The 11,592-nt window shown below is 32.6% G+C and overlaps 1 protein-coding gene across 1 annotated transcript; it reads right to left on the bottom strand.

Annotated features, from left to right (window-relative positions):
* Positions 1–6,660: 6,660 nt before the first annotated feature.
* Positions 6,661–9,428, bottom strand: LOC145057051 (1-aminocyclopropane-1-carboxylate synthase-like). The gene is made up of 2 exons (XM_079004815.1): positions 8,888–9,428; positions 6,661–7,856 (listed from the first exon to the last, which is right to left on the bottom strand). Exons 1-2 carry the CDS (start codon positions 9,349–9,351, stop codon positions 6,866–6,868), a joined length of 1,455 nt encoding a protein of 484 aa, XP_078860941.1. The 5' UTR covers positions 9,352–9,428; the 3' UTR covers positions 6,661–6,865.
* Between the last annotated feature and the right edge of the window lie 2,164 nt (positions 9,429–11,592).

Below are 11,592 nucleotides of genomic sequence, written 5' to 3'. Positions count from 1 at the left end.
TGCAAAGTCATGCTTGGATGTAATGTGTTTAGGCTTTCCTCTTTGTATGTGTAAAAGGGTTGAGTCTTTTCCTATAAATAGGAAGTAAGTGACTCCCATTATGTAAGAATGTAAGAGCTCATTTGGAGTGTTAGACTAGAGAGAGAATTTGTATACAAACCCATTTGTATAATCTTTCTAGATCTAATAAGAGCTTACAAAGATTTATTTACTCCTTGTGTTCTTGAATTTGTACGATGAATCACTAGATCTTTCTAATTCCGCACATGCCATCAAAATCAACACCACTACAATTGGTATCAGAGCGGGTGTTCTTGATTTCATCAAGAATTGATCCTTGATGGCTATTTTGATTTAGTGATTAAATTTTTTATCATGGATCTTTGTGATTAGAGAGTGTTGTGTGTTTTAGAAGTCGAATTTTTCCTTGATTCGATCCATAATTCGACTCTCTCTCTAGAATACTTGTTTGCGTTACTTTCTCTTTCTAGAAAACCCATTCAAAATCACTTTCTCTCTCTAGAAAATTTCAAGTTCTTGTAATCATGGAGAAATGGATGATTCGTAGTGAAGATGTTCGATATGAATGCTCATTTGAATATCTTCTTAAGAGCTTAACTGTTGGATTCATAAGTGAATATGATATTGTTGTAAATGGAGAAAAGAATGAAGTTGGAGAATTAATTAGTTGTCTAATTTTTCAAACCAAACATTTGTTTGATCGATTGATTACAACATATCAAGAGAGACGAAGAAATAGAAGAGATGGAGAAGTCATAAAAGGAATTTCTCGTGCTAAATGCAAATATGGAAGAAATAAAATTGAATATTATGCAGATTGTCGTGAAGCTCGGGATGGTGTTCTTGATGATAATGATGTTCAAGAAAAAGGAGTTCAAGTTGATTTTCAAGATGAAAAAGTTTTTTTCTCAATTGGAGTTCAAACCGATGATATTTTGTGTTTTTGTGATTCGTTTGAAGGAATGATTCCTTATCGGAAGCCGGTGGTTCAAGAAATTCACAAATATCAAACTCCAAAAGATTTGATTCAAACTCAAAATGTTCATGTTGTTGAAAGTGGGTTTGTTCATGAAGTCAAGTCTTCAAGATGCAAAAAGATGAGAAAGAAAAAGAAGAAGAAGATGAATCGGAAGAATAAGCGGGTTTACTGACAAAAATTGTCATATGTTGTGAACCCAAAATTCGTGAAGCAAATTTGGGTTCCAAAGCAACAATCTCCAAGTGTTGAATTGATTTGAAGTCAAAACCCAAAAGTGTTGGTGGTTCTTTTGAAGATGTTCTTGGTTTGATGAAGAACACGAAGAACACGAAGAACGAGTTGTACATCTCGAATGGTGGGTGGTACAATGTTCGATTTGGAGATTTTCTCATTCCGACAAAAGAACCAAGATCTTCCAAATTTGATTCGTTCGTTGAAAACGGAACTCGATTCGTCAAAAAGGTATCTCAAATTCTCAAATGGATTCCAAAACGTCCATGATTTCGATTCGTGCTTTGCGTTTTTCATTTTTGATCGATTTGCCTCATTGGATCTAATTCGTTTCCACCCCATAGTTGATCCAATTATTTTTGTTTAGATCAAAACCAAATTCTTGTTTAATCTCGAATTTTACTGTTCATCAAATTCAAATATTGCTCATAACCCAATCCTAAAAATTTGTTTAATTTCACTATTCATAATCCAAATTTTGAGCCCAAATGCTAAAGTAGTCACTGTTCATTGATCGACTTTCGTGAGCCCAATCAATTCTTTTATGATATGATAGTATTGTTTTTAAGCCCAAATGTGACTGGATCAAAATCGAAATCGGATATGAAGTATTTCCTTTGTTCAGTCTCATATGCTTCAAGTACTTGTACATTCTTATGTTCTTGACTGTGTTCCTTACAAACCGATGATGATAGATAGTTGCCATTCACATTGGATGTTCTTGGGATCAATTTCTTTGAGTCAAACAATTTGAGATGTTGGAGTTTTGGAGTCGAATTGAAACTAATTGTGTTATGATAGAAGAAAGCCATAGCGGAAATCAAAATCAAATTCTTGATGAATCTGAAATCATTTTCGCTTTTGTTGTTCTTGTTTTAAGACGTTTGGGAAGTCAAACAGGAAATCGATTTTGAAATTGGAATTTCGATTGTATATTCTGAGAAGATAATTTGATTTCGATTGAGAATCAAAGCAATCGACTGTAAATTTCTTGAAGTTGAGCTTAGTGTCGAAATTATTTCAGGCTGGTGTTTCAATTGGTATTAAGCAAAACTCGATTTGTGGTTCATAGTCAAAATCAGGATAGATGTTGATTATTTCTAGAATCAAGATGTACAATCGACGGCTTAAGGTCGATGCTTGTAATCTGATTTCGAAGTTAGATATGGAGTATTGAGATCGAGGGTTCATCAATGGCATAAATGACAATAATCGATTAATGATAGTCGACATCATTGGAATCGATTTTGGGGTTAGATTTCAAAGGTATTTGATTTGGATATGAAATCAATCGATCAAATGGTGAGTATTGAAAAGTAATCGACTGGGATATCTTGGGTCGATGTGCGAAAGTTTTTGATGATGCGAATTTGTGTTCAATTAATTACAGTTCGCATAAGGCTTTGATGTGTGCTGTTTTTTTTGGGATCGCATTTGAAATTGCATCTGCAATGGTTGGTTCACTTCGCATCTGGGTCTCAATTTTGAGTTCGCATATGAGATCAAAGACGAGTTCGCATATTTGTTTAGTTGGTTACAGAGATCACATGAGTTCGCATTTTGTTCAATTTTGGAGTTAAGATGCGAAGTATTTTCTTATCCATGGTTCGCATATCTGGAAGTTGTTCATTGGCATTTGGTTCATTTGATTAATTGGGTGGAACATGCGAAGGGATGCGAAGGGTGTGGGAATGAAAATGTGAAACATTCCCTGTTAATGGTTCAATGAAGAAGAAAACATATATGTTCGCATTTGGTCCCTGCTCTTTTCAAGAAATAACACAAGTAGCCCAACTTCGCAAGTTTGAAGAACATACAGAAATTGTCAAAACGAGTACCTGTAGTTTCGCATTTTTGACAGTTTATACCCAACTTCGCAAAATGGCAATAAAAGCTGAAAAAATGCAGAATTTTTAGTTTTGGTCCCTACAGTTTGTGCGAATTTACGCTTTATGCCCGGTTTCGCAAATGGGCTAGTGTTTCGCATATTTGACTGTTTTTGGCGCAACGGGTCCCTGCAAGTTTCAGAAAGTGACAATATCTACACGGATTTTGAAAAATCTTGCAACTTTCACCCAAAAAGTCAAAAAATTTCATAAATTGGAATTTTTTGTGGCTTTCTCGTGATTGTTTTTCCGTGCAAGATTTTTGGTGATTCATTTTTGGTACACATCAAGGGGGAGTATTGTAAAGATTATTCCTCGGGCGCTTCTCATCCTTAGTAGGTTTTATAATCATTTTTTGATTATAAAAAGGGGGAGAATGATGGATATTCGAAGCTTCTCGGGTTTGTCAAATATTCATTTGCAGATTTGAAGACCGGTGTTACTTCGAGGGGGAGTTTGGTCTTAATCGCGCTAGCTCGTTGGAGATTAAAGCCGGACATCCAATCCTAACTTTGAGGGGGAGAATGTTAGGGTGCAAAGTCATGCTTGGATGTAATGTGTTTAGGCTTTCCTCTTTGTATGTGTAAAAGGGTTGAGTCTTTTCCTATAAATAGGAAGTGAGTGACTCCCATTATGTAAGAATGCAAGAGCCCATTTGGAGTGTTAGACTAGAGAGAGAATTTGTATACAAACCCTTTTGTATAATCTTTCTAGATCTAATAAGAGCTTACAAAGATTTATTTACTCATTGTGTTTTTGAATTTGTATGATGAATCACTAGATCTTTCTAATTCCGCGCATGCCCTCAAAATCAACACCACTACATTATGTTCCTAAAAAGATTTCAAAATTTTGCAATTATCATTTGTAAAATATTAAATAGTGTCATATGGTGTCTAATGGAAAATTTGAATTCTCTTTATCGTTTTGTAGCTTTTGTGTATTTGCATAACTTTTGCAAGACTTAAAGGAGTGTAACACGCCTTTTATTATCATGGGAAATTGAGTTACATTATTGTATATGGAGAGCAATTAGGAGCCAATGTAATAAACACAAATTTGACTAAATTTTCAAGTAAAGTCACTTTACCAGTCTCTTGAATTTTGAAACCATTTGGCATTTGCTACATATGTTGATAAATTTTTCCCAAACTCAATAGAATAGTTTTTTTAAACATATTTAACAAAGTTATAGTTATTTATAAAATAACATAAATTTACAGAAAAAGAGCGAGGTTATTCCAATGCGTACTATTTCTTTCAAAAAGGATCATTTATGTAATTTCTATTTAATTGGTACCATTTATATCGTATGTGGGTATGTGAATTTATGATTATTTTGTGAAAAATAAAATAATATTTATATTTATAACAATGCACATTAAAATAGGGATCATTTATGTAAAAAAATTCACAAGGGGACCATTTCTGTTGTTTTTGTGAAAATGTTAACACAAACTGTGTGTGTATGATTGTTTGTGTGTAACAGTGTGTTATTGTGTATATTTGTATGTTTATTTGTGTGTCTATATAACTTTATTTTGTTAAAAACAATTATGAATTATAACAACATACTTTCAAAAATGATCATTTATGTAAATTTATTTTTGAATCAGTACCACTTCTGTCACTACGTATGCATGTATGTGAATTTGTTCTTTTGTGAAAAATAAAATAATATTCATATCTATAGCAATGTTCTTTAAAACAAGGACCATTGATGTAATTTCTATTTCAATCAAAAACACTAATTGCCGTTTGAAACTAATTTTCGAAATATATTAGTCGCATATGTCGTTTGGCACGGGTAAACGGCTAGTATGTGTGTGTATATGTATATATATATATATATATATATATATATATATATATATATATATATATATATACATGCATACTCATGCAAATGTATATATTTCGCTTTATTATCATCATTTTTCATTTTGTATACATTAAACGTAGATTATTTCACCTTATTGATATGTTAAAACATAGTTTTTTTTTGTTTAATCGTTTGTGTGTTAAACATATTCGTTATCATTATTATATATTATCATTATGTTTATAAATATTTTTATTAGTATGATTTTTAATTGTTCGTGTCTTAAATATGTAAAAAAAAAAAAACAATCCAAAAAAATAGTTTTAAGACGAATAATAATAATAATAATAATAATAATAATAATAATAATAATAATAATAATTAATAAATCCATTGGTATTCTATAGCTAACTACCTACAGATTTACTTCCGTCCCTAATTTATAGCTATTCCATAGGTAATTACCTACGGAATAATTACGGATTCACTTCCGTCATTATTCCTTAGCTATCACGTTATTAAATTAGAGCATTTCATTCCGTATGTAATTTGTAGGGATTGTGTACGTAATTATCTACGGAAATTTTCCGTAACTATTTTCTGTAACAAAACACATTTTATTTCTAGTTAAATCATTAACTTTTGATGATTAACGTCTTGGTTTTTTTTTCTTGTTTACCTAATTGTGGTATATATATGTTGCCCAATAAGCATATGTATCTTGTATTACTTTTCTTTTTATTTTGTTTTATTTTTTTTTATTTTTCATTTTTTTAATTATCAGTAGACATATATACAAGAGAGCTTTATAAATACAAGAGTCATATCAGGATATTAATTAAAAGTGTTGGTTACACAAGAAAGAAATGGTAACATGTATCTACTGTACATTGATATTATTGTGGGTAAACCTAATATTTATGTTTTGTCTATGGCCTTATCCATCTGCTTGAGTGCATAGAAGACTATTTTTTTAAGGCAGCTTGACTTGTTAAAAGATTAATGTTAATATTTCAATTCTTGTAAGCACCAAGGATTTAACCCAAACTAAGGCTATTCCCAATTGAAACTAAGAGGTTATGTCTCTACCAATTGGGTTATTCCCAATTGGCAGTGCATAGAAGATTCTTGAAACACAATTTTAACATTGGTGGGTCAAGAACCTATCAATGAACTTCTATTTATAAATTCTTTATCGATGATACTCTTTATGCTTTGAATTAGGAACATGTAAGAGACCACCAAACAAGATGATTGTGGATTCCTCAATCCAAAGAACACTAAAATTGTTCCATATGGATGTATATGGACCTTAGGGTTAAGAACATCAACAAGATGAAATATGTTTTGTGATAATATAGTTTAACAATATATGTAAGTTGGATCGGCAAGAAAAATATTCCATTGCAAAATAACTATATGAGCGATTGCCGATTAGCGATGCATCTTTTCATAAAATTTAGCAATGAATATCCCTCGATGCTTCTGTCACAAAATTTCATCATATTTATTGTTTTTTTTGTCAAATATTGGGCTCATTTTTGTGTCAATAAAACTGACTAATATGTGACAGGACAATGACTATAATTTGTTTTTAACACGTGGTTGAAGTGGTGATAAAATCACTGTTTTTAAGTGTATATATTGGGAAGTTATATAAAGTTTCTCATAAGGCTCCAACATGAAATAATAAAAGATTTTTGCAGTATTTCCATTCAAAATTAATTGAATTCACCAAAATTTTATTTAAAATAATATGCATCAAACTGTGATTACAAGTTAGCATAAAAATACAAATAACATCACACGGTGATAATGTTGATACACATGCAATACCCACTACTCACCCTCTTCTTACAGGAAATACCAGGAAAACGTTGCTACAGTTCTTGTACGCCATGCATGAAAAGAGTACTGTTCGTTCCCCTAAGTTTGTGCTCGGACCAGAGGAGAGTTGAGTGGGGAATATTGAGGTGACATGATATCTTCCAGCCTACGTGAAGATAACTTGAGGTGAAGGTTGTTTTGCCAACACTGTTTCTTGCTCTTGGTCTTAATCTCGAACAACTTGTTTTTGAGCACAAACGATTTCATTCTACGTACAGCAATTGTAACAGTCTCATCATCCATGTTTGCAAAACACACACGAAACCAGCCTGGCTCAGAGCAATGGAAAGACGAGCCAGGTGAGACATTGAGTTTGATTTCGTTTATTATGATACGCCAGAACGTCATTTCAGACTCAAAAGTTGCGTCCTTTAAGAAACGACGCAAGTCCATCCAGAAGAAAAGTCCGGCATTGCTCTTCAAGCTGCTTATCCCAACTTGCGCTAGCTCCCGGGTGAACAGATCGTGCCTGTTGGCAAGCCTATTCCTGCTTTCATTAATGAAATTCTCAACGAAATCATCGTCTGATAGCATTGAAGCGATCATGTGTTGGGTTTGAGTCGAGACAAGGCCAAAGCTCGACATTTTACGTGCAATACTCACGACAGTATCATTGTAGGAGTAGATGATTCCAACTCTGAATCCAGGGAATCCCATGTCTTTTGAGAGACTATAAACGATGTGAATGAGATCATGATTACAGATCGTGGGGGATTCTTCAAGGATCTCGGCTATGCTGATGAATTCGTTGTCTTTGGTCACTGTGCCAGCATAGATTTCGTCACAGATGAGATGGATGTTTTTGTCATTAACAAAAGTGACAAGTGTTTTTAGGGTTTCCTTATCGAAGAAAGTGCCCAAAGGGTTGGATGGGTTGGTTATGAGTAATCCTTTGACCTTGATGTTCGACTCTTTCGCTTTTTCATAAGCTTCCTCGAGGGCAGCAAGGCTGACCTTAAAGTTGTTCCAGCTTCCACAAACAACAGGTAAAAGCTCGACTCCAGTCCTCCATCTTAAGTCACGGTCAAATCTACAAAAATGATAACATGATGTTCGGTAAATATATATTATTATTATTAAAATTATTAAAATAGGATGTACGTAACAATCAAAAGGTTAAAGTTTACTTCTGTATTTTTCAAATATAAATATTAAAAATGTCATTTTAGATACCCAAAAAAGAATTTATTAACCATAAATCATATAAAAAGATAAACTGAAAAGCTCAAGAGTTGACTTATGTTTAAAATTATTAAATTTCTTATGAAGTACTTGGTCCACAAAATAAATACATATTAATTTAATTTGGAACTGAAAGTTACATGTTTAATTTTAAGTTGGAACCGAAAGTTACATGCTTGACTTTTTCGTTTATTTTTTAACTGCAACTATTGTTTTGTGATACATGAAAAAAAAATTAAAAAAAGTTAAACCATGTATCATATTGTTTATAAATCATGTTTTGACAATTTACATATTTGATAATTGTTATTAAATGGTTTAATCTCCCAACAGATTACTAAATAAGCATGAATAAATGGAGAGTGAAAATTTCACTAATTAAAATAGTGGATGAAACCCTTTATAGACAGGGGCGGACGCAAGATTTTACAATAGGGGTTGCACGGGAGAGTTAGGGGTTGCACAGTAGTAAAAAAAATTAAATTTTCGAAAATTTTCAAAAAATTTCCACTGCGGCCGGAAATATTAGGGGTTGCCGGTGCCACCGTGGACCACCCCTAGGTCCGCCCCTGTTTATAGATTACATAAATATGTAAAATTCCAAACACTAGAAAGAGTAAATATTTTGGTTTCATTGCACAATAATTGCTTTTTTCCTCAAAACACTAGCTAGAATATGATATACTATATGATCTTCAACTAAGGTTATCGTAATTTTCATTAGAATATAACACTTGAAATTTCTAGGATCATTCATTAGGCGATACTATATATAGCTTTTTCTTTAATTAAATTATAACAAGTATAACGATTAGATGATAAAACTCAATTATCACAAAACGATGGTAAAAAAGGTGAAAGGAGTGTATATATGCATACCCTGGATAATAAGGGGTGGGCACCAAGAAGGCTTCACCAGGGTTAGCTAAGCAAAACGCCACAGTCTCATGAGCTCCAGTGGCTCCACCGCTCATCACAATCCGATTAGGGTCAAACCTAACACGGCTTCCTCTAACTCGGCTCATGAAATTAGCAATTGCCATTCTGAACTTGGGCAAGCCATGATAATCTTGAAAAATGGCAATTTCCCTGAAATCAAAACCTCCTTCAGGTGTGCATATAGAGGCTTCAGGGTGTTTCTCGATCCATTCTTGAATCAAATCAAAGCAAAGCTGATTCTCGGCAAGACCCATCTGGATAACACCGGTGGGGTTGTTTTGAGGGTGGTAAGGATTGGTGTCGTACGCCTTCCAGCCATCAAAATACGGGGAATTTTCACCGTGGCCATCGTTGGTTGCAATCTTGGATAAGAACTTTTGGCTGTCGTTCAATGCAACCTCCATGTTTATTGAGCTTACTTAGAGGAATGGAGGTTGAATGAAGGTGGTGTTTGAGTTTGAGAACTAGACGAATGGGGTTGGATATATATATAGAGGGGAAAGAGAAAAAATAGAAAGATCAAATTAAAAAGAAGATAGAGTACTCGTTACCATGCATGAAGTTTCCTTTTAGTTGTGGGCCATTTTTTGCAAATTAAGTGAGTTGGGGCTGCATTAGTTGTTGGCTTCCTCATGTTCCTTCCGTAGAAACAAACGGTGGTTGATTTTTGTAGCTATTCGCATTTAAATATGTTCAATGGTTTTTAGGACAAATAGTTTAGCATGTCACTGATAATAATTTGATGAAAACCTGTAGAATATTTCCTCACCAAATTCCAGGTTTACATAATACTTAATAGACTGTCACAAATTACACAAGTATCACGGAAGTAGGGACAATTCTACAAAAAATATATTATACATTATTAGGAAATCTTCATATTTGTTTCCAAAAGGATTTTATGCTATTTAGATTATTTTTGAGGGTGTCAAATATATTCAGATAAACGCAATTAGACATTATTATATCCTGAAAATTAGGTCTAAATCTGTAATTAGTCGTTTCACCGCGAGGCACTTTGTAGATTGATATGTTGAGCTTTGATGCATATATATATATATATATATATATATATATATATATATATATATATATATATATATATATATATATATATATATATATATATATATATATATATATATAGTTTCATTACAATTACAATAAGATATGAGATAGTATTTTACTCCGAGTGCTACAAATCTCGAACGAATCTTAAAGTACAAACCATAACCCTAATTAATACATCTGAAAAATTGAAAATTTGTATTAAACGTTTGAAAGCGAAACAAATACTGTAGATCCATAGTATACGAAAATATAAAAAAACTTCCAAAACGGAGTTTGTATGTAAAAGATCTGGTTGTTTTAAGAAACCTAACCGGTATAACATTGATTTTACCTGATTGCATAAACCATTTCGACCCATTGTGGCACTTCTAAACCTCTAATGGAAATTTCGAAAGCGTTTTTGGACTCAGACTACGGTCTAATGGAAAGGACTACCAAAACTATATAATGGATGGAGGATGACTTGTCATGTCAACCTTTTAGGCAAATGTGAAAATAAATGAAGTAATGGTAAATTTAACAAAATATATAAACTAGAGGGACCAAACATGAAACTTTTGGGTAAATAAGATGCATCTATTTCCCTTCATTCATAAAAAAAATGGAAGGGGAGATAAGGACCTCTCTTATGGTGATTTTCTTTCATTTTTAAATCTAAGGTTTTATCCATGACAAGATGTGTGCATCCAAGCAAAGGAAAGAGGAACTAAAAGCTTGATAGGTATAATCTCTTCTCTTCTACCTCTAAATTTTGAATTCAAGGTTTGTAGAAAACCCAAAAGTCAAAATTAGCTTCTTTTAATAGTTGGGTTTTTCATTTCTAACTTCCCTTGATTAGTTTTGATCATTCCAATCACTATGTTGGTGGATTTGATGATTTAGGTGACAACCCACATGAACCCTAGAAAACCCAAATTGGGGATATTCCAATTGATGATGAAACTGGATTGGATTCTATGATTTATATAATATTTGATAGCAACAAATCCAACTAGAATGCTCAAATTCATCCATGATGGTAGAATCAAGTATAAACAATGATTTGTATTGATTTTTGGGAAATATGGTTAAAATCCATACAAACCTTGTTAGACTTGGTATTTAGGGAATAAATGAACTCCATAAACATGGATATATACTCCTTGGATAATGAGAATGCTAAAACACAAATTGTCATTTCATTACTTGGTTAATCCATGGGATTCTAGCCAAAACTGCAATTTAGGAATTTAGCAAATATGCAATGAAATTGACAACCCCATGTTGCATTAAGTGATTAAAATAGGAATGTGTAAGATATTAAGAAATTGATAACACCCAATAATGTATTAAATGATTTGGGAATAATTCATATTAGTTGAAGAGTGTTATTGAACAACTTGGGCTTTTAAACCTTTCAATTGAGTGTTTATAAGCACTTAGAGTTTAATGGGGGAACTGAGGATTCCATAGTTAAATTAAGCAGTTACAATGGGATTGATTGTAGTTTTATGTACTTAACAACATTCATATGAATGTTAAATAAGTTGGGAACAAACTATGTGAGTTTTAAAATGTCAAATTTCAAAATAGAC

Source organism: Lactuca serriola, chromosome 6 (genome assembly GCF_051521515.1).
Source record: "Lactuca serriola cultivar US96UC23 chromosome 6, Lser_US96UC23_V15, whole genome shotgun sequence".
In the NCBI taxonomy this organism is placed as follows: domain Eukaryota; kingdom Viridiplantae; phylum Streptophyta; class Magnoliopsida; order Asterales; family Asteraceae; genus Lactuca; species Lactuca serriola.
Note: the sequence above shows the minus strand (reverse complement) of the source record. Positions and strands in the feature narration are given on the sequence as shown.

Bases quoted from the DNA above. Each gene is read 5' to 3' on its own strand.
- LOC145057051 (XM_079004815.1), bottom strand. From the start codon at position 9,351: ATGGAGGTTGCATTGAACGACAGCCAAAAGTTCTTATCCAAGATTGCA. The intron at 7,857-8,887 runs GTATGCATATAT...TCATTTTTGTAG, and splicing joins CCCACCCCTTATTATCCAGG to ATTTGACCGTGACTTAAGAT.